The sequence below is a fragment of the Marmota flaviventris genome, chromosome 1, assembly GCF_047511675.1.
Source record: "Marmota flaviventris isolate mMarFla1 chromosome 1, mMarFla1.hap1, whole genome shotgun sequence".
NCBI classification, from domain to species: Eukaryota; Metazoa; Chordata; class Mammalia; order Rodentia; family Sciuridae; genus Marmota; species Marmota flaviventris.
The window spans coordinates 59060815-59085263 of record NC_092498.1 but is presented as its reverse complement, the minus strand read 5'-3'; the positions used below and the strand labels follow the sequence as shown (position 1 = coordinate 59085263).

The window sequence follows — 24449 nt, the reverse complement described above, 5'->3', positions numbered from 1 at the left end:
CCTGGAAAACCATGACTGGGGTTTGGAGCGCAAACAGCCAGTCAGGAGGGAGGCACTGCCCAGGCTAAAGGCACTGAGGTGGTAGGTTGCCATCTGGAAGAAGCATCCCCAGGAGAAGCACTCAACTCTGGATATCAGCCTCACCCAGAGGCCACTCACAAACTAGCTTTCCAAATGGCACCAGTCCAATAGCTAACTGATTCTCCATTCCCAGAGTGTAGCTGCATAACTGTATTTTTCCTCCCATAAACCCTTCCAAATCGCAATCCCACTGCCACATGAATTACAATCAGCAGAGTAATATTTGTCATTGCCCAGATTAAACATGGTTGCTTAACTCTGTCTGAGGGAGAGGCGGACAGAGTCAGTCATAGTTCACTCCTTTCTTGTGTGCCCAGGTGCCTAGTGCCACTCCCAATGCCCAGAACTCAGACGCTGTGTACAGACCTATCACATTCCTCAGGGCACCTCTTGTGGAACAATGAGACAATTACAAGCAGGCTCACCTGTAACAGCCTTCTTTATTTCCCTTCTTAAAGCAAAGATGTTTAATTGCTAAATCTGAAATATAAACCCAGGAAGGAAAAACACCTTGAATGTCAAAGGCAAAATACACTCTCATGTGCAGCTCCATTTCCCCTCCTCCAGATCACTTTCAATGTAATACTTCACTCTAACGTAGCAATTTTGCTAGGATTTAAGGAATTGTCAGTGGAGGGAAGAAAATTAAGAACCACAGTTAACAGAGTATGGTCTGAGAGGCACTGATGTACCTAAAACTGGTCTAAAAATTCAAGCATTTCCCTTGTTTTTTTTCAGGCAAATGAGGAAAGTCCATATACTTTCATTTTAACCCACAAGAAGGGTATGAAGTGGTTAAGGATTCAACGTATTCATAAATAAAATTAGTAAGCTTCTAGAGTTTACTGAGGACACCACACAGGCAGAGAAAGCTGGCTCCCATCAGTGCAGACACACATCAACACGTCCAGCAGTTTTGGGGAGGACAGCAGATTTTGTGTGGAATGTACATTATCAGTGTTCTTTCTGATTAATCTTGGTTATCAATTCTTGATTTCAAATCAGCTGATATACACTGATAAATGATAAACCATCATTTACAGTGACTGTCATTTACACTATTACTTAGTCAACCCTGTTGTGTATAATGATAGGTATTTTCATCATCATATCTGGTTTATTATTATCTTACAGTTTGTCCTACTACAATATAAAAACAAGCCATCTCCACTCCTGTACTGAGGTAAACATCTACACAAGACCTCAAACAGTCTTGCAGCAAAAAACTCTTCCTTCCTCATGGATGATATCCTGCAGTTGTACTACTGAATTTGTGCCTATGAATCTGTGCTATTTGAATAACTTGCTTAGTATTATCAAATACAATACTAGGTCATCATTACAATTTCTTAGCATTGTAGTGTAAAATCAATGTTTAAGTTGATTGTTTATATATATATATATATATATATATATATATATATATATATATATATATATATATATATATATTTAAGAAAACATGCAGATAATAATGGCTTCATTTTTTTACCCATTTATCTACATTTACCAGACTCTGTCCACCAATATCAATATTTTCTGCCTTTATCCTGCTACAGGGGACTTATTCCTCTTATCTAACTTGAAACTTTGTACCCTTTGACTAATGTCTCTGTTTACCCCATCTCTGTTACTCCCTAGTGGACTTTTAATGCCCATCTTCTCTCTTAACTACATTGCCCCCTTTGGAGATCTTACCAACTTTCAAGGCTTTAAATAACATCTATAACAGTCTCCCGTGAAATTCACACTTCAGATCCAACTGCTACTGGACATCTGACAATCAGTAAGTTAAGATTAGACCTATTGGTTTTCCACTCCTGGCCCAAATATGTTGTCTTTTCATTTCAAATAAGACCACTCTAAGAGGTGAAATTAAACCTATAAGCAAGCAAACAAAAACCTAAGATGCTTTTATGTTTAGAAAGAACTCTAAAAACGTTGCCACTTTTTATATAACTGCTTCTCTGTATTGTAATGTGATAGATTAACAAGAAAATCTTTAGTGGTAGATGATTTTTCTAACATATCTTATTGTCTTAAACAGATCTGATTTATTTTTTTCTAATATAAGAGAAGGTTACATGATAATAAGTGCTTATCAGTAGTACTTATCATTCTATGATTTTTTTTACTTCACTTTTTAGAGTAAAAATTACCTTTGACATAAGATATGGCCCAGCAGGGCAGTGTGTATGGATTGGAGACAGGCTGCCAGGCTTACATTTGGGGTTTGACACTTCTTAGCTGTGTGATCTTGGGCAAATCACTTACTCTTTCTGTGGCCCAGTTTCCACATTTGTAAAATGTTGAGAAATAATGACAATCACTTCATAGAACTGTTGTGAAGATTAAGGAGTTAACACATGAACAGAGTCCAGAAAACTGTTCTTGTCCTAGTTAATATATTTTAGCTATGATTCAGTATTTTAAATTTCATTTATCTTTAAAAACAAAGAGGAATTTATTCAGGGACTAAGTATTAATTAATGCTCATCAAATAATTTCATTACATTTTTTTCCCTATAGTTTCTTTCACCTTTTCTTATAGTCTTCCTCTGTGTTTAAATTAATTAGTCTAGCAGGGTGTTTTGATTCCTTGCTTATTATTTTTGGTTTGTCTATTACAGATTTTTGCTTTGTGGTTACCACAAGGCTTACAAAAACACCTTTTGATTATAATAAGCTATTCTGAAATGATAGCATCTTAACATGATCATAAATATAAGAACAAACAAACAACAAAGAACAAGAGAAAATGCTAATTGTATGAGAAGTCCCATAGACTGGGCACTGGAGCTGTTCCAGAAACTCCTTTCATGGGCTGGCCTGGGGGTTGTTAGGATTTGCCCAGTGTTAGATGTCACCAGCCTGGCACTACTACCAGGACAAAGTCTTGTTTCTATTATCCTGTACTCCCCATAGTTAATGGGGTTTTGTATCACGGTAGGCTGCCCACAGTTGGGTAGTGACGGCAGTCCCTTGGCCATCTAGGCTGATGTTAAGCTGGGTCACACCTGAGTCTCACAGCTGCAAGGACCTGAAGAGTCTCAGGGGTGCAATAGGGACTAGGCCACAACAGACAGTGATACCTGGTCTGTCCCACTGGGGCACCAGTCTCTGCCTGGTACTGGGGCAGTTTTAGAGCCCTGTCAGCAAGGACTGACCTGGTAATAGCTGTGCTGCCCCAAAGTTTGTGCAGAGGTGGTGGAAATAGTCCCTTGGTCACCAAAGATGACTCTAAACCAGTTTGTGCCTGAGTCTCAAAGATGAAGTGGCCTCCATAGTCTTGGGAGGAGGGTGAGTGTGCCCAAGGCCTTCTCCAGGGCTGGAACTGATGCAGCTGAAACTGGAGTCTGTCCCACCAGTGCACAGTTCTCTCTGCCTGATGCTGGGGCAGGTCTAGAGGCTTTGCCTTTGAGCTTTGACTTGTGTATAGGGTCTTCAGTTTCCAGCAGACCTGGCATAGGAACTTCAAGAAAAAACCCTGTGCTAATTTTCCTGCCTTTTACCCCAATGGATGGAGTCTTACTCCCTGCTCTGAGCTGAGGATGGAGACTGTCAGCCTATGCAGATCCAGGAGCAAGGTTCTTGGGTATTAGCTTGACAGGAGGAGTCATGGGGCTTTGCCCAGCAGTAAGTTTCTTGGTGGTAGGCCTGGAACTAGGTTTCAAGCTTAGTTTTCTCTCCTTCCCCTAAGTTGGAGGCTCTTCTCCCCATGTTGAGCTACTTGGAATTGCCAAACATATCTTTCCTTCTTTGTTTTGCTATTCTAAAAGCAGGCACTGTGGCTTCACCTGATTTCCTCAGCTTTCTGAAGGTAGTTTGGTAGTTTGGTGTGTGAATAGCTGATCAACTTGGTGTGTTTGTGGAGAGACAATGACCAGAGGATCTTACTCAGCTGCCATCTTGCTCCATATCTGATAAACAACCCTGTAATTCCTTGTACTTTAGGTAAATTCCCTACTCTTTAGAGGCAATGCTATAAATTCAATAAGGAAACACAAGATGAGACTCTAGTGAGTAGCCTACCTATTTGTTACCTATTTGCTAGTAAATGTGTTAGTCGGGGATAAAAGGAGTCTACTTGTAAAAAAAAAAAAGTCAAGTGTAGAATAGAATAGAGACATATTTTGTAAGGTCTACACAATTGCTAATGTGGAATGAAAATTTGATTTTGCAGTTCCTGGCATCCAAAGAAAACAGAAAATATGATGTTAGAATTTTAATAGTACCCATCAAGAAAAAATTCCAGTAACTCAAGAGAATGAATACAGGTATGCACTACTGTATGCATACCTATAAATAGGTAGGTACTTCTATATGCACACCTATAAATAGGTATGTACTATTGAATGCATTCACCCCCTAAGAAAACTAAGATAAAGAGGAAAAGAAATCTACGCAGGGCTGTACATACCCAAAAGGGATTCAGAACCAGACAGACCAGAACCTGTGCTTCAACTATTTCACTGTTCTTTCAGGTGCACAAAGCACCCAATCTTCTTTATTTCTTTTGCTTTTCTTTTAAATAGTGCTATATTCTCATATGGTCAGAATATATTGAGACAGGTTTCTGTGTTTCTACTTCTACTTAGGCTCATGGCATATGGCCATAATGGCCTTTATCTTGATAAAGAGAACAAAACCTGAAGAACTGGATGGTCTTTAAATACCCGGCTAGTCATCATCTCAGCTCTCTGGTGTCACCACAGGTGGAGACCACAGTGAAACTATATCAAGAAGATACCATGTTCACTTGAGAATCACTTCCTCTGTAAATTCCCAGTCCATTCTTCTCCATTCCCTGCCCCCATAGCCAGTCACCTGATCCTAAATATTTCTGTAACATTCCTTTACTCCACCATCACCTCCTTAGACCATCTCTTCCCCAGGCAATGTGATAATCTCCTAACTGGATTCAGAACAAATTAACAAAAGGTTAGCCTTCTAAAGCTATCTACATATAAGTCATAAGCTTAAAAAAATGAAAAGTTGGATTGGGGTTGTGACTCAGTGGTAGAGCACTTGCGTAGCATGAGTGAGGCACTGGGTTCAATTCTCAGTACCACATATAAATAAATAAACAAAAAAAAAACACAAATAAATAAAAGGTCCATCAACAATAACAAAAAAAATTCTTAAAAAATTTCTTTAAAAAAATCTATGAAAAGCTATTTTAAAAAACAGTTGCATTCCAAAAACAATTATGTGAAAAGTGTTAATCTGCTATGATATTACAATCAGGGTTAAGTTTATGAAGCCAAGTTAATCCACATTTGTAACCTAATTAACAAATTCTATTAATGGCTTACAAATTTATTACTGAAATAAGTATTTTACCATAAAGAAACAATTCAGTTTTATAAGTACAAAACAGTAGTCAGTACTTCTTATTAAAAATGAGGAAATAAAAAGAGAGGCAAACATTATTTCAATATGGTTGTTTTCTTTCACTGTTAGAGAGATTCAACACTACAACTCTATAAAAATTTTTATTGTAAACTTGGTTTTATCTATAAACCACTTTACTGAGTTTAAAATTACAACTGAAATAGCTATTAACTTGAACCTCTGGTTCTATTTTAATAGTACTGTACCTAGTATAATGTAGAAAAAATGGAAAAGTAACTTTCTACTTTTGTTATAGAAAGCTCAGGCATGATGATTGATCAACCAATCAATCAATCAATGAGTCAGTCAACTATGAAAAGTACATTTAATGCCAGGGCTATGAGTGAACTCAAAAGTCTAGTTACTTTCTTCTGGTTCAGTCTCACTTCTCTTGACTTCAGCTGTCATTCAGAGAAAGCTAGGAAAACCAGACCCAGAAGAGCCCTTTCCTACTTGAGAAGTAAAGCACAAGGCTCCTTCTGCTGGGCTTATTCTCCTGCATGGTTCAGGCCTCTGCTCAATGGTTACACGCTCAGGGGCCTTACCCAGCTATCTTTAATAAAATGCTGCCCAAATCCCTCAATGTTCCCTGATTCATTTTCTTCATTCCCTTTTTTACTCCCTGACATATTCATTTGTTGATGGCTGCCTCTGTTCACTAGAACCTCAGCTCTGCCAAAGCAAGGATTTTATTTTGCAAATCCTGTTTTCTGAGTACCTTGAAAACTGCTCATGCAGAAAAGGAGCTCAATGAACTGCTAAGTGTTGATTTAGTCAGTTAAACTCTAGGAAGACAGTCTTTTGGAAATACACAAATAGCACTGTTGTTATTAATATCTGGCTCATTTTCAGCCCCTCTTTCCTGCAGGATAGGGAGGTGTGATGGATAGCCTCTGTCTACTAGCATGGTAACTGACGCTCTTCTCAGAAAAGCCGGAGGGGCAGCACATTTGCTTCTTTCACACCAACCCTGAGGACTGTCTGGATCACAATGTCACATGGTTCCACTGATGTTGCATTTGTTTCTCTGTTTAATATCTTTCTCTGGTGATAAAATAAGCTACAAGTATAAATTAAGTGCAGTTGTTTAAATAAAGCTATGGCAACTACTTTCATATTTCTTGTGGGGGCTGCCTTAACTAAAACAGACAACATAATAACCATGTTTTCCAACAAAATGCATTCCTCGGTAACCTGTCATCCTGCTCCAGCACTTAGGACACAGTGGGAAGTCATTAAAAAGATCATGAAGATGAACACTCTTATTTTACAAACAAGTTGCCAGGGGTGGAAACAGGCTCCACCACTCACACAGGGTTATGTGGATAGTTCAATTGGCAGATTCCCAGCCCACGGCTTTTTCCCTGTCTGCATTTACACCAACCACAAAAGTTGTTTGTCAGTGTATCTGAGTAATAACATCTCATGCTACAGCTTATTCTGCAAATTATTTTTTTGAAATCTCTAACTTCAGATACCTGTGCTGAATGAGAAGCATTATTGTACATTCATGATGATTACTTATTACAAATCAGAACATTAAATGCAGCAGTATACAGAAATATCCATGGTCCTTATATGATAACTGAAATAGGCAAAAGCAATGGCATATTAAATAAAGGAAAGGTATCAGGATGTGCTTGAAATTTGAGAGGGAAAATTGAGACAACTTGCAGGAGGGTCTGAACAAAGTAAGGATGTGATAATAAGTTTATTGTCAGAATGTAAACATGCATTAGATTCAAGTTGGTTATGAACTCCCAATTTTACCCCAAATACAGATTGCAGAATCACATCGGTTACACATCCACATTTTTACATAATGCCCTATTAGTAACTGTTGTATTCTGCTACCTTTCCTATCCTCAACTATCCCCCCTCCCCTCCCCTCCCATCTTCTCTCTCTACCCCATCTACTGTAATTCATTTCTCTCCTTGTTTATTTTCCCATTCCTCTCACAACCTCTTATATGTAATTTTGTATAACAATGAGGGTCTCCCTCCATTACCATGCAATTTCCCTTTTCTCTCCCTTTGCCTCCCACCTCGTAATGTTTTGAACAACTAATAAAAAAAAACAAAAACAATGACAATAAAATGTAAATATTATAAGGGAAAAAAAAAGAATGTAAACATATGTATTAATGCAACAAATACGAACTCAATACTCCATTCCAACATGGTTAGTGTAGACAGAAGCCAATTTATGATGAAATTGATGGAGGTTAAGTTTCTTGGGGCTTACTTGTATGAGCACTTTCCAAGGCCCTGGAGATATTCTAGCAATGTATTCGCCTGATTATGTTTTATAATAGGTGCAGCTGGTTAAGGTACTGTCCTGGCTCTGCTCCCTCATGCCTTTCCCCTCACATCAGACAATACAGACATGGTCATGGCTGCATTAGGGATTCAGCTAAGGAAAGGCTGAATTGGAGATCCATTTATTTTGGATTGATGTGACATGACTCTGTAGCTCACAACATGGAAAGAGCTACTAGAAACTCCTACCGCCCACTGTGCTGACGCACCCAGTGTCATGACTCAAAGACAATGACACACTGTTTAGTGAGTGACATCAATTGAAAGAGCAGTTTAGTTAGTCACTACCCAAGGGAAGTCAAAACACTCTGATTTTTAAATAAAACTGAAATTTTTCCAATTTGAAAATGCTCCCAAAAATCTAAATTATATTATCAATGAGGAGTTGGATGGCAAAATATTAAACAAAGAAAATTAAACATAAAAAACAAATCACAAGTTTTCTATTCTTTCTGCAGAAAATATTCCAAAATTATTGTCATATGGAGAAACAGTTTAAGAATCTACAGAAGAAAAAATGTAAGAAAAAAATTATAGGACATTTTAGGCCATTAATAAAGATGTTTTATTTCTTGATTTTGTGATGTTTATGCTATTTCCAACTTTCTTAAAAATCTGTAAGTGAACTCAGGAGCTGGAGTAGTCCATTCACCCTGAAATTCTTCCTTGGTCTCTCTCTGCTTCCTGATCATCTTGTGAGCTGTTTCCCTCCACCACACTCTTCCACCACAATGTTCTGCCTCACCTTGAGCTGAGGAATGGAGCCTGCTGTCTATGAATTGAGACCTCTGAAATTGTGAGCCCCCTAATCGACTTTTCCTCCTCTAAAATTGTTCTGGTCAAATCTTTTAGTCACAGCAGTGAAAAAGCTGACTAAAACAGAGTGTTGGTGATGAATAAAACCTGCACTGACCCTCATGAACCGCAGGGACTCAACAAAAGTTGGAAAGGACCTATAACTCCCAGGACTGCTTCTAGATACTTCTGAGCACTATTGGCTGGGAGAGTGTACTACAAAGCTCTAAGAGTTGATGCATAAGCAGGTGAAAAAGTAGCAATTATGTACTAAACAACTGAAGACCAGTGTAGGTATGTCAAAAACCTATTCTGTGTATGAAACCTTATTTGCTATAATATATTTGTATGGAGAAGTTTGCAAATTCCTCCTAGAGGAGCTAGGAGTGTAGATGAGTGGTAGAGAACTCAACTAGCATGTATGAGGTCCTGGGTTCAATACCCAGCACTGTGGCGGCGGGAGTGGGGGGAGACAAATACCCCCTAGAACTAGGAAGTTTACAAAATCTACAGACTTCTTTCTTAGGTAGTTGACATAAAATAAATTACTTTAAAAATAGCTTGATTTGGTATAAAATCAAGCCCATTTAAAAATAGAAATATTAATAACTTCTGAACTTGAATTCCAGAATTCAAATAATTTACTTAATTCACAGATTTCATAAAGGTAATATGGTGCATATGCCATAAATTATGCTGTACTCCCAGCAAAGGTGGACAACTCCCTAATCAAGCAAATCAATGTTTCCGTAGTGAAATGCATGAAGATCCATACAGGTGGTAGAAAAAAGGATTAATATAGGTTTAACCCATTACAAGTTAGGTCTTGCTGTCAAATGAATTCACATCATGTCAGACTTTGCTATCACATAAGTTGAAAAAAAAAAAGGCTTCTGGTTTTTCTGAGTTCTTTTGTACTCTGGAATTACATATTAGGGATTCTGAATCTGTATCCCTAATAGTCCCCTCTATTCCTTTTTACTTTTAGAGTAGAAGAATAAATCAATTGGTGTTTAGTCTCTTATTTTATTTGTATTTTTTATTTTTTGGTTATGTCCCTTTCCAGCAATCCCAGGACTTTCCAAAGTAAATCAGAGCAGCACACAATAGAAGGAGTTATTGTCCTCTTGGGGATTGGTAGTGGTTGCTGTGAGTAGCCTCTTTCCCTAAAGTTCTGCCTTAAAAACAATATGCTTCTCCAAATGTAGCACAAAGCCACAGGAGGAGGAGAGAAGTGATCTCACCGAATTGATAGATGGGGAAGAACACTGCCAGAAATCATGCCTCCAGATAGCATAACGGGGCCCATAAATACCACAGGCTCAAGGAGTGTCTGCACAGAAGCCTGTGGAGGATTCTTGTAGCAGGAGTGCTCTTGCTGCCATCACTCAACCCTCAGACCTTAGAGACTAGCAGGGACTAGGAACTGCATGTAAACAGCAGCATTTGATATAGAAACATCATAAAGTTTTAGAATGGATGCAATCTGGTTGTTCACAACTCCTTGCTATGACTGGAGCAAATCTTAGCAAGATCAACACACCCCTTCATCTTTTCAAGATAGATAAATGGAGGACAAGACCATTAACTCAAGGTTATAGTGAGTAGAATGCAAAAGAGATGAAAAGAGAACTTAGCGGGGGTGGGGTGGGGTGGGGTTAGAAAGCTAAACACTAGGGCTGGGAATGTGCTCAGTGGCAGAGCATCCGGGTTCTATCCCAGTTCTGAAAGCATAAATAAATAAATAGCTAAACGCTATCACTCCCAGGAGATTTTACACATTACTCTAAGTTAGGGTGAAAAATACAAATACTGTGATGAGCAACATAAAGATAATAGCATAACAAGCAGTTCCTGAAATGTTTTTTGTTTGTTTGTTTTTGTTTTGTTTTGTTTTGTTTGCTAAGGTTGATTTGATTTTTGTGGCCAATACTATTCTCTAGGGAGAACTAGGACAGGCTACTCTCACTATACCCCAAAATCATCAAGGAACACAGTAAAAGATTATTTGCAATTTTGCAATTCTTCAAAAAAATTCTGCCCCAGTCAAGACCATTATTATCCAGAGGATCAATATTTTGATAATTTCTACCAATGTCTGCTCAAATATTTCACTGGAAGCAGTTGTACATGTTTATTTTTCCTATAATAAAAACAATGTAGAACCATGATTATATAACACTTAAATTTTTATTTCCTTCTTTACTGAGTCTGCCAGGAAAATCCTAAAACCATTAGTTCACTTGGAATATGGCATCAAATCAATTTATTGTAAATAAAGTAACATCTTGAACATATGGGAAGTTTAGAAGTATGAACTAATGAAGATAACCTAAAATATGACTTCCAGTTTTAAGCATACAATGCTGAAATTTCCAAGATAGTTGGTTTAATAACAATTCTTAGTTTTCAAGTTTATTTTATTCTTTTCATACTATACAAAATCTATACTATTTAAATTTTATGTATTCATGCGGATTGTTTTATAATGTAGCTTATCTCCATCAATTTCCATTAGTTCATAAATTATATGAAAATGTAATTCGGTTTGTTCTCTAGTAGTGATCTATCTTCTTGCCTTAACACTGTTCAAAGCAAAATATTTTTATTACTTTTATCTTACTGTGTGTCAATCATCTACAGAGTACTTTAGAGTTCAAGGCAAAGGGAAAAAAAAATCTACCCGGAAAGATGAGAACTTGGTCCTAAATAGGCTATTTTACCATTTCTCAAATCATGGGTAAAATAAATGCATGAAGAATAGCTACATATGAAAAGCTGTTCTTGGCTGGGCCAACAGTCTCTCCCAACTCCTGGGAGGCATGACCTTGGCTGCTATTCCCTGTGCCTGATGGGGCGTACACAACCTACCATGCTTGGTGGCTTCTGGCTCTCCTGCAATACAGACTTGATCTGGTGTGCGGTGTCTTGGTTACATTCAGGGGCCTTGGCTAAAGGGGCAGCAGTTTGACTCATGGGTAAAAAGTCAGGCAGGAAAAAAAAAGTGGTTACTGTATCAGATAATGCTTTGTGGCAGCCCAGGCAGGAAGTGTCCTGGGGCTTCTCTGTCCCCAATGACATGAATGGGAATTGTGACCGAAAAGAGCCTACAGATATTACTTTAATTAAAAACTGTTCCATTCTACACTTGAAGAAATCCTCAAATTTCTTTTGGATCTGTTAAGAACAAACATTCCATTTTGGTAAAATATGATCACTAAAGTTGAGATAAATCATTATTTTATTAATATAAATTATTAATTTAGAGAAATGATAGGTCCAAAATCTTTGGTCATTCTAAATTACCAATTAGACAACTATTTAAATATGAACATCTAGAGTTTATGTCTGTATCTCTGTCTTGCTTACTAAAAATGCCCCTGGGGGAATTTAGCATGCTTGCAACTGAGGAAACATTTTTGAAGGACAGTGTTGTAAGAGGGGCTGTTATATGGAAGAAAAGTTTCCATTTTAGGTTATCTACTATAAACTGACATGAAGGAGAAGAGAGGTCAAGTACAGTAGAATAAAATGAATGTGTCTTCAAAAATATTCTGTATTGGTACTAAAAACATGCTTTCTTTAAACTTGAAAGAACTCTTTCATAAACTGTAGAACAGCCAGGTTTTGAAAGCAACTGTTCTTCACCTTCTGTTTTATATTGGTTTATTTTAAAAATGAAGCTACTAAAGAGTAATATTTCTGTTTTGACTGACTTTATTAGCAAAGAGGCTATTCGATTTGCAAACCCCTTTTCTGCAGAAATGTAACACTGTGTGATTTACTGTACTTAATATTTTTGTCCCCTTAGTCATTTTTCTGGCTGAAATGCTCAAACCTCATTAGGGAACGTCTTCCAGTTTATGACAGATGGACAATGACCACAGGATATAAAATGAACAGCTGTCCTCCTCCTCTTTGTGCCTTTCTTTACTCCAATCCTAACCCCGTTCCCTCACTTCCAAAATATTTGTATTTCTTCACTGCCATTATTATTACTCCTATCACAAGGAAGAGACAAATCAATTCTCTCCCAATTTACAGAATGGCAAGTCATCTTCCAACAACTTTGAGGTGCCCACTCTTTGCAAGCTTCTTTCTAAGCCTAAATTAGAGAACTTTCGCCAGAGCCATGTTGGGGAAAAACAGAGGAGAGAAATGTAGAATGTGTCAGGTTTTGCCAAGTTGCCTGCTAGGCAGGCCTCCTTTCCCCCAGGGCCCATAGAACCTATGCCTGAGTGCTCAAGTCTGGCCCAGTTTTTAGAATGCCTAATCCCCACTCAGGCAGCAAGTGTTAAGCACCTTGTCTGCTCCACCCTAGCTCTACCATCCTTGCTGCCCTCTGGCTCTGAACTTGTCCCCAGTTCTTAGAATGACCCTTGCCTAATTCTTCCTGCAGGGTGCCATCCCCCAAACCTTCACTCTGTGTGGACCTTCTTGGGATGGTACCATGCCTGCTCTTGTCAGTCTCCCTCCTAAATGACAAAGCCCTGCCTCTGGACCTCCCTCTTATCTGGACTTCCAATAACTGCGCTGTGTCCTGTGTGCTCTGCATCCCTTAATTATCATCAAAGTTTACTGCCTTACTTGTTTTCTTCTCACACATAGACTCCCCCACTTATTTGATAATGCATTTTTCCCAAGTTTTATTTTGTTTTTAATTGACACATAATAAATGTATATGTTTATGGAGTACATTTTGATACAATTATGTGTCATGCAATGATCATCATAATAAATTTCTTGAAAGTTGGGGCATTGCCTTTGGGTTTGCTTTCCCTACAGGGAAAAGTGGATTGTTTTGTTATATATAATACACTTCCTAATATCATATTATATATAATACACTTCCTAATATCATGTTATATATAATACACTTCCTAAAGATCTGTGTGATGGAAAGGTCCCTGATTAATTAAGAAGAAAGTGGAAATCGCTTTTAGTGTTGCCCAAGGATTTCATTCAGCATACTCCCTTGCCTCAATGGGTAAGTACTGAGCACCAGTGTGGAAGAGCACAGTAACCTATGAATTTAATTCAATTCGATTTATATTTACTGAGTTCTAATTGGGAGCAAAATTCTGCTCTACATACAAAGAGGGATGCATATACATCCTTTAGCCTTCAAAGAATATCTAAGCTATAAAGGGTGAAGATGGATGCATGGAAATGGCCAACACATTAATCAAAGCAGAATGAAGTAGGTGTCCTAAAATACATTCAGAGGTGGTGAGGGTTTAGAGACATCAGGCTGGGGCAATGAGATGAGTTTTCATGAAGGAGTGGCACTAGAGAGACAATTTGGTCTACACTGATGATTGATTTCTTCTCAATCTGTATTTCACTGTTGTATCCCTTCTTCTAGAACAGCCCCTAATAAATACTAGCAGAAAATATTTATGACCAAACTACTGATAGTTATTTTTTAAGTATCATCAGGTGAGCCACAAATTGAATATTTCAAGAGAAAGGGAGTAAAGCTACTTTCAAACTGTCCACACAAGGACTTTCAAATTATCAATTCTAATAATTCGAAAGCACTTAACAATTAATTTAAAACAATTTTCCAGAAGCTATGCTTAGTAGAATTTTATAGAATTTCAGAATATTCCCTTTTATTATTTTAAATGAGACTTAATTCTTTGGGGTAAAGTGGATTTGAAAAATATATATATTTCAAATCCATAATATATGTGTGTGTGTGTATTTTTCCTTTTTTTCATTTAAACTCATCTTTTAAAACATAAATTCCATAGAAAGTATTAGGTCAACCCTGGTCTGAGGAGGCAGGATATACTAAATCATAATGAGTTTCACATCTCTTTTGTGTGTGTGTGTGTGTGTGTGGTGCTGGGGATTGAACCCAGGGCCTAGTGTATGCAAGGCAAGCACTCTACCAATTGAGCTATAGCCCCAGCCCCATATCTATCTATTTATTAAATTTAGATAACAGGAATTCCATATATAACTATTTCAGATTTTTTCCTGTTAATATAGATCTTTGAAGATCTAAAAATCAACTCTTAAATCTTATTTTAATATATTTTATATCTAAGACTCTTATACTCAAATAAGAAGTATATTTAACCTCTTAAAGCATAGACATTAATTTGGTCATTAACATTTTCTGAACTTCTGTTTTTTATTTATATTTGTTTAAAGCTCATGCCACCAGAGATTTTTTTAATCTGATATAGGTTCCATGTTTCAGAAGAGGTTTTACTATTTCATAATAAATTCCCCAAGGTCTTATTTACCAAGGAGAGTGACTCTTGAAAAAACTGAGACTCTAATTTGAAATATACTTCAATAAGTTCTCGGAGGAAATGAACAATAATTCACATTGCAGTGTGCAGGGCTCGATTTCTCCTCCCCCTGAATTACCTGCTCTAAAAGAGTTGAGAGAGCTTCTCTACCAAATCAAGTTCTGAGTAATTAATACGTTTATGAATTAGGCTCAAAGGAAAAAGAAACTGTTTCTCTTATGTTGCATAAAGTATAAAAGTATAAAATCTCTTAAAAGTGGATTTTATTCCTTTTATCTATTTCAGAAAAAAAAATCCAGGTCTTTCTTTTACACAAAAATCTTTCAATTTAGCTCAGACTACCTCTAAATTTGTAATTTTAAAGTTTTAAGTTTTCAAATTATGCTCATACAAACTGAGTAAGCTCTCATTTATCTCAGAGTTTCTATGGCACATACAGTATAGAAAGAGAACAATTCAGGCCTAAGGACACTTTTATATCTTAATATGTAAAGATAAAGCATTTATGCTTTAATAACTCTCCTCTGTCTTAAGATGATAAAATTGAACAAAAAAGCAGTGAAACACACACACACACACACACACACACACAACCCCCTCTTCCCCACAAACACTCTCTACAAATCCTTAGGATATTTATAAGTAAAAGCAGGGGGCAAGGAGATACTATTTCTACTAATTATAAACAAATAATAGATGCTGGTTATTTCAATAATTCCATATTGATGAACATATGGGCATGTATTTCTGTCTACCTGATTCACTAAAAATAGTTTATTGGTGATTCTCAGTTTCCTTCTGAGTCATCTTTTCCATTGTCTGGGGTCCTCATATTGCCTCCCCCTAGCTCACTTTTGTCATGAAATGTCTGTATCACACCAATTTAGCACTTGGCTTCATAGCATTATGATATCACTGTAATGGTCACTTGTCACTCTGGAAAAAAATATTTATAGCATCTACTTGTTGTGAGTCCTTGGGTTGAGGACTGAGGCTATTATGATGGACAAGTCAGATCTGCCTCCCAAGCCACACTATTTGCTCTTCATAGTGCCTGTTTTCAAATGTTTTATCTTTTATGAATTCTGTTATTTTGAAGAAAGAGTTGGCAAAACTGAACAAGCATATTACTTGGAAAATTTTTGTAGAGTGACTTGATGTGGATTTATATCCAAGAAGTAACGAGTCCACTGTTAATATTGCAGATATTTTTCTTAAGATTTAATTTTATTATATTTCTGTACTGTTACAGACAGAAAGAGGGCCCTTTTGCAGACCTCTATCAAATAAGTTAAACAAAGAACAAAATCATACCATTTTAAACAAGTTAAAGGAGTTAAAAGCCCCACTTAGCCCTCTTATTAAAAACATCAAAAGTCCCAGCTGATACAGATTAGCTCCTCAAACCCAATTTTATGTGACATTGTTTATAGCCACAAGGGCCAGTCTTTCTGGTCTAACAGGCACTTCTGTTCTCCTTCAGTAAGTTGCTTGTGTTCACTCCATCTCCTCACCTGGAAAACCTTTCTGTTTTTTCAAGTGCTCAGGTTGTTGGCTTTCAGAGACATCTCTCACTAAGAAGCCTCCCTGAATTGTATCACCCTGCAGGACCTGATTGGGCCCTGGAACCCTGAGATCAGCACATACTCCCACCCATTTATGACCATCTGGCCCTGTCTAGAGAGTCCATACTCTGTGCATATCTGGTGCCTTCTACTACACCAGTGCTGTAAAAAGTAATATAAAAATATTATCCTCTCACTTTTTTTTCTTACTATGGTTAAGTTAGCTGAAGAGAGTGCCAAATGAATTTTCAGTAAAATTCTATTAAATAAATTATTGCTACAAAGCACTATTGGCATTTCCGTTTGACCCAGAACCCTGCGTGGAAAAAAACAGAGTTTGGAGGCATCCATAAGATAATAGTTTGCAAGGGCATCTGCTCAGATTTTTCTTCTTATCCCAGAGGAAATCTAAAGGAAATGGGTAAATACCCCTAAGGCTACAACCATAAATTCCACAAGTCAAATCTAATGATTCAAGGGAGGTTTGTAGCAAATCGATGCCTCAGCATAGAAATGGATACAAGATCTTTCATTGGAATGGAAAAATGAAGAGTTCTTCTAAGAATACTTTAGGAAACTTTTCAAGATGATTTAGCTATTGATAATCTGATAAATTTCAGCTTACAAAAGTGGGTTTTCAGGATGCTTTAACTTTAAAAATCACTTAAGATACCCAGTATGTTTGTTTACATTTATGTGTGTATGTATTTCTGTATATATACATACATGTATAATATATATGTAATATATACACATATATAATATGCATATATACTACATATATCTCTGTGTGCATATATGTGTGTGTATATAAAGAATTGGGAGGTAATTGATGCTAAACATTGGCATGATAGAGTTTATTAGAGATATCTCTTAATAATTCAAGCAATTTTTGTACACATATCTCTGAAGTACCTGGGTTTCTTTTCAATAATATTTGTCACATAATTGAAAATGGTTACAAGAGCAATATAAAATATTAACACAGTTTTTTCAAGTGTGGTTAAATATGCCTAATTATGAATATAAGTCATCACTGAGGTCATAAATAATGATGGATTCCCCTAGAAATTATCTAATGTAACTTCTGAGTCATTGTACTGTACAATGAACATTTAATATCTTAAATAACTTCCTAAAGAAAGAGTGACACTGAAACTGATCATATTTAATCATGTTACTAATATAGATCTGGAGAATTCCAAAACACACAAAGAAGTATAACTGTCAACATGTAGGGTTTTTAAAAAATAATCCATGTAGTTTTTGAGATAAGCATAAATGAAATGACTATGAAACTGTGGTTGCTATTTTGATATTTGGTTGTCATGGGCTCAAAAAGTGTAGGGTGAATATACACATTTATAATATCTCTAGAATTTATAGGCATGCTCCCTTATACCTTCTAACATGAGTGGAATGAGATCCACAAAACCATTTCTGGAGAGTTCTGCTTACTATAATGTATATTTTCACTACCTTACATCATATAAAATACAACTAAGGGTTTGCTACTCCATTGTTGCTCTGTCACTCTAACCCTTTTTGGCTCTCAAGAATTTTTAGTCTCAAAATGCAGCAAGTAAATATCCCAAAGAAATTTCTAAGCAATAATTTCTTTTCATTAAATATTTTGTTTCACTCTAAATAACACATTATAATTTCACTTTTGATCTTAAAACTGTTACCCCAAAAGAAAATTTGTAAATCTATTTTTAAGTTATAGATAGAGTGTTCTCTCTCTTTCGTCTATCTATCTATTTATCTATCTTCTTTGAATTCCTCAATTCTTCCCATCTTTGAATCCAAGATTCAAATTCATGCTTTAAATAATGCAAGCTGGCCTGGTGCGTTGCTGCTCTCTGGCCTGTGGGAAAATCAGGGGTTCTTGCTAGCATATGGGTCTAGTCCCAAGACCTTAGACTGGTGCTTTTCTGGCTTTGGAGTCTCAGGTAGTAACCCTGAATTCTCTAACTCCCTTTCCTGGCTCTTTTCATTAGCTCTTCTGTAATTGATATTGTAATTGGTGTGAATATAAGGTAAGGAAAAGAAAATCTATGTCAAATTAGCAGTATATACTTCACTGTTCACAAAAATAGACATTTTCCCCCTCTATAACAAAGATAATTTAATTGGTGCTGGATCTTTTCTCCCATGAATAAAGTGCAATTACTAATGAATTGTGAGACATAGTTTAAAACGGATTCCCTCATATTCTTTCATTGCTTACATATATTATCTGATATTAATGTTTATTGTCTAACAAAAAGAATAAATACAATATAGATAAATTGGTATCCCTTATTCAACTTATTTTTTTTCTTAATAGCATCATGAATTTAAACTATTTGTCCTGGTTAAGAGCCTCAAAGTTACCTGCCATGCTAACCTTCAAAAATTGTTTTTGTCATTTTACTACTTTAAAAACTGAACTTTATTTTTTTCCTAAAAAAAGCATTACATGTTCATTACAGAAAAGTTAGGATATATTGTTAACAGGCCAAAGCATTTCTTTTATTTCTTTCTTTTCCCCTGTGGACTTGGGGATTGAACCCAGGGCCTTGTGTGTGCTAGGCAAGCACTCTACCATGGAGCTAGTAGATCACTCACTAATAGATCACAGAACTATTAGGAACTTCTCATAAAAACTCATAAAACTTTCTCATTGAAAACTAAAAATTTTTGTTTTGCTAACACTATTTTATGACCACATATAGATGTATGAATTGTCTGTAAATTTTTGAAGATAATATTATCAATGTGAGAAGAAAGTAACTGAAACTGTAATCAGGCAGTTTCACACAATACCTACACAAGCTAAAACAAGCACAGTGATGATAAAGTGACAACTGCATGACCAGCAGAAAAGCATTCTTAGCTACAATCAACCACAGTGAGTTTCTGGATGTAGAACCCTGACTTGCAATTTGCAGTTGAAGGCTATTGAGGAAAATGTCCTTTCACTAGTAGGGCATCTCCAAACATACAGGAGTGAAGAGAGTGGAGACCGGAGGACCCTGTCCCAGGCATGGCTGCCAGACACCAGCAATTTTCACACTAAATGGGGAGATCTGTAAAGCTAGGTCCCATCTAGAAGACAGGATCTTTCTTTCCCTAGAATATTCCCTTTGGATATTTGTTTGAGATCTCTCTCTCTCTCTCTCTCTCTCTCTCTCTCTCTCTCTCTCACACACACACACACACACACACACACACACACACCTTTAAAAATCAAAATGGTATGGAATAGAAAAGACAACAAAACTACAAACACTTGAACCAAAGCCATCGTATTTTACTGAACGCTTTTGGTAGGAACTTTCAGCTCATATAAAAACGCTTAAATATTACCAGATACAGTTCGGTTTTTTTTTTCATTATTTATGTCAAAATTTAGCATAATTATTTATGTCAAACATAAAGCCTTAATTTGTTTCTTTTTAGCCACCAATAATTATCTCTTCCACTACCAGTTAGTCAGAGCTCAGGCAACTGAACAGATTTCTATCTTAGTCTGAGAAAAACATAACTTAGTGAGATAATTCTACTGTAATAAAATAACCCAATGTATTTAAAATCCATATGTAAATACTTTAAAGATGTTCCAGATTTTCACAAGCATTTTTAATACCACTCAGCATTGGAGAGGACTGGAACAGAGTGTAACATTTAAAAATATTTAATTTCACTTTTAAATGTTTTAAATTATTTACTGCAAACTTAAGACTTATTCTTCTGTAAAGCTACAAGAATTTGGCACTACAATTCTGATTGTACACTGTGATTAAAACAAACATTTCCAAGTTAAATTACTGTACATGCTAAAAACACTTACCAATGGAAAACTGGAGGACAGAAGCTGTAGTCGTATTTAGGCCTGTCGTAGTCTAGAAAGAGAAACACAAAAATGAGACATGAGAGAAAGAGAAGGGACAGGTGTTGGAAAGAAGAGGGAGGGGGAAAAGTACCATCAAGAAAGGTCACACTTATCCAGGAGTTTGTTCATTTTTATCAGTATGGTCTGAATACAGATATATTTCCTGTGCCTCTTGGTGGGGGAGAACTATGAGAACCTGATTTAGGCATGAAGAGTGAACTTCTCAGAGTTCTATTGAAACTCTTTTTAGGGCAATCTACCGGGTAATCTTGTGAGGGAATTGAATGAAGCCCTCTCTACTCACCCCATCACCTTTTCCATTCTACTACAGGTCTGGGACTCAGGGATTGCCATGAAAAGGCTACCAAAATAATTGGGAAGTAAATGAAGAGCAAATGAGTAGAATAAGATTATTTTGAAAAGTGAAGAGTACAACAGCTAAAGAATACAGGATTTCTTGGGGGATGCTGCAAATGCTCTAAATTGATTGAGACAATGGTTGCATAACTTGTTGAATAAATTATAAACGTGCACTGGACACCAAAAGTTCATGAATCATGGAAATGGTGGATTATTTTTCTATAAAACTGTGTGTGTGTGTGTGTGTGTGTGTGTGTGTGTGAGAGAGAGAGAGAGAGAGAGAGAGAGAGAGAGAGAGTCTGAATTATGGGCCTAGAAATAGTGATCCAATACATTTCTGCTACATTTTTTGGTTTCAAGAAGCTTGCTTAATTAGAGAAATGCAAATTAAAACTACACTGAGATTCCACCTCACTTCAGCCAGAATGGCAATTATAAAGAACACAAGTAACAATAAATGTTGGTGAGGATGTGGGGAGAAAGAATGGGATCCTAATAAGAATGGGATCCTTTTCCCTGATATGCAGATGCTAACACACAATAAGGGGAGAGTGAGGAGGGAAAGAATTGAAGTCAGTTGGATTAGGCAAAAGATAAGGAAGGGAAGGGAGGGAGGAGGGGAATAGGAAGGAGAGTAGAATTAATCAGACATAACCTTCCTAGCCTTGTATTTGAATACATAACCAGAGTAACTTTGCATCATGAATGACTATAAGAATGGGATCCTAATTAGAATAAGTTATACTCCATGCATGTATAATATGCCAAAATACATTCTACTGTCTTATATAACTAAAAAGAACAACAACAACAAAGCTTGCTTTAACAGTTTTCCTTCTTCTAAAACAGCACTCATGTAGTTTTATCTTTACATTCTTATTATTTTTTAGCATTTTAAAATTTGTTCTAATTAGTTATACATGACAGCAGAATGCATTTCAACTCATTGTACACAAATGGAACACAACTTTTCATTTCTCTGGTTGCACATGATGTAGAGTTACACCATCGTGCAATTATACCCATACATAGGGTAATAATGTCGGTCTCATTCCACCATCTTTCCCACCCCCATATGCTCTCCTCTTCCCTTGCTCCCCTCTGCCCAACCCAAAGTCCCTCCATTCTTCCCTTGCTCCCCCCATTATGAATCAGCATCTACTTATCAGAGAAAACATTTGACCTCTGCTTTTTGGGGATTGGCTTCACTTAGCATGATATTCTCCAGCTCCATCCATTTACCTGTAAATGCCATAATGAGATGATAATGAAGCTTCTTGTTCTGCTGGGTTCCCAAGTACCATATGATAAAGTATAGGATGTTTTTTGTGACTCCACTTTCAAGAACAGAAAGTGTTTAACTGTGTTTCCATGGTGACAGCAGCAGTAGGAGCAGCAGTAGGCTGTCTTTCTGTTGCTTATCTTATGTTTTAACATCTCTAGACGTATCCCTGCACCTTGTTAGCCCCCAGTGACAGAGCCCATGAGTGTGGAAGAGCCAAGTGCTATATAGTCCATGAGTGAGTGATCAGACCTCTTGCTTTGCCAGGACCCGGTTGAGATATGCATATTGAATGATGTACGACCTGATGATCCACAAAGATGACTGGACATGTGCTTTAAACAGGTGGCTTTGAGATTCAATGAAGCAGAAAAAAAGGTAAAAGAGGAGAGGGCAAAAAAGATATGCCCTACATTATCCATCTAAAAGCATTATTATTATTATTAGCTACTAATTTATTTTAAACAGCAAAAATCACTGGTGTCACGGTGACAGAGAAAATTTTCTCTTTAATTTGAATCTGCCCACTATGCCCATATCTCTGTTTCTTCCCCCGCTAGATACACCAGAAAAAAAAAAAAGTACAGTAAAATTCTTTAAAAGTAATGTTTTTCCTCTTAGAGCTTTTAGAGAAAGTTGAACTATCTGTCCTCATGGGTTTCTACTTAGATAATTTGATCTTAAAATTCAAAGAGGCACAACACCAATAGAGAGATTTTTTTAAATTTCAAATAAATTGAATGATTTTATGTGACTGAATAGATTCCCAGATGAATAATGAAACACTTCTGAAATAGATTCTTTGAAATAATGGAATTATATAAATTGAAAACACCATGGTTATTGCTACTGCTAGTGCATTAAATATACTAGTCTTCAATTCTTACCCTGATGGTATAATAAATGCTGCTCGTGTCACCTGCATGATCAAGTTCCACAGTGGTGACCTCTGCTATCGAACAGCAAGTTGCATGAAATACTGCCAAATTTCAAATTACATGGGTTAACTGAGAGTGACCCTAGGCTTTGATTAGTCATTGATTCTGCATTTTTTTCTTCAGGGATGCTAAGTTCTGGTGCAATGGTTGATTATCATTTTTTAACATTTACCTAATCACTTTATTAGTAAAATTGTCAGCTATAAGGAAAAATAGGAAAGATGAAGAGAAAGAAGTAACAAGAAGCACTGCCTATAAAATCTACCCCTCTGTATTTGTACTTGGGTATTAAAAACTGTTTATTAATCTTGAGTTCAAATATGTAACTTTAGTTTGCAATGTTAGTAAGTCTTTATACCTGACATTCTAAAAACAAAAGGGCTTTTTCGGAGGCTTTTGATAAATAATATAGCAATTATGAATAATTGATGGAGAACTTTTATCCTATCAAATCTCACTGCTCTTAAATAATCAAATAGACTTCAAACTGTAGAAAATTAGTATGATGACTAAATGAATCTGAAGAATTCACTATGGACTTAAGCTGTTCATTCTGTACTTCTTCCATGAAAAATGTCAGCCCAAACTCATGCATTTCCATACATGTAATAATAATTTAGTAAATGATTTCTTTTTAAAAAATGAAGGTTAGGGCTGGGGCTGTAGCTCAATAATAGCTTAGTAGTACTGGAAACCCAAGCTCCTATAATGCCCCCCAAATAGCAGCTACCACATCTGACTGACTTTGCCTTTTATTGACATGAAATGACTATGTATTTAAATTTGATGTACTGGGGGCCTCTCTGAAATTGTCCTTCACTCCATCCTCCCTTTTGCCCTTCTGAAGGAGGACCCAGTCATTATCCTAAATCATTCCTTTTTGCTCCTCTGACCTCTTCTTTCTTTGACTTATTTCTTCTCCCCAGTTTATCACAATTTCCAGGAATGGCAAGTTCTGCAGGCAAATATCTCATGATGGGAACCCAGACTCCTCCTACCCCCAACAGTAATGACTCCCCTGATGGCAATAGGACTCCATATGACCAGACCTGAGATAAAGATCAACCAGATCACTATGGACCAAGACCACCAACTACACATACTTCTCACCTCACACCCTAATTCCTCTCCTTTGTAACTGTCATTACCTTGAAGGTAAGTCTTAAGTCACTAGACCTCTGTCCTTCCCAGTGTTGGCCACACTAAAAGTATCTTTCTTTTCTATTTCACTACCACTCTTTCTGTTATATGGATACTTCTTGGGGCAAGTGGCCGTACCTGGTCTTTTGAGACCCCCCCTGGAGCTAGACTTCTGATCTAGGCCTCCAGTCACAGAGATGCTCTTTTTTGGCATTTTTAAAAGATACAAAGACTTAATCAACCATGGTTCTTGGTCTATAGTTGTTTTACAATATCAATAAGAATTAAATTTCTGAAAAATAAGAAAACATGCTGTTTAAAAAGTGATTTTGGGAGCTGATATCTTTCATCAGTCTTAGTGAACAACAATTTTGGCTGGATTCAGTCTTGACATACCGTGCAGATTTTTAATTTTAGTAAACATAAGGTTAA

At 36.6% G+C, this 24449-nt stretch overlaps 1 protein-coding gene across 2 annotated transcripts in view; it reads right to left on the bottom strand.

Annotated features, from left to right (window-relative positions):
• Reln (reelin) overlaps positions 1 to 24449 on the bottom strand; it is a 466520-nt gene that overhangs the window by 204795 nt on the left and 237276 nt on the right. For both annotated transcript variants that reach the window (XM_027926303.3, XM_027926304.3), the window contains exon 8: positions 20256 to 20307. In XM_027926303.3, coding sequence (XP_027782104.3) covers positions 20256 to 20307 — 52 coding nt within the window. The remainder of the gene's footprint in view (positions 1 to 20255; positions 20308 to 24449) is intronic.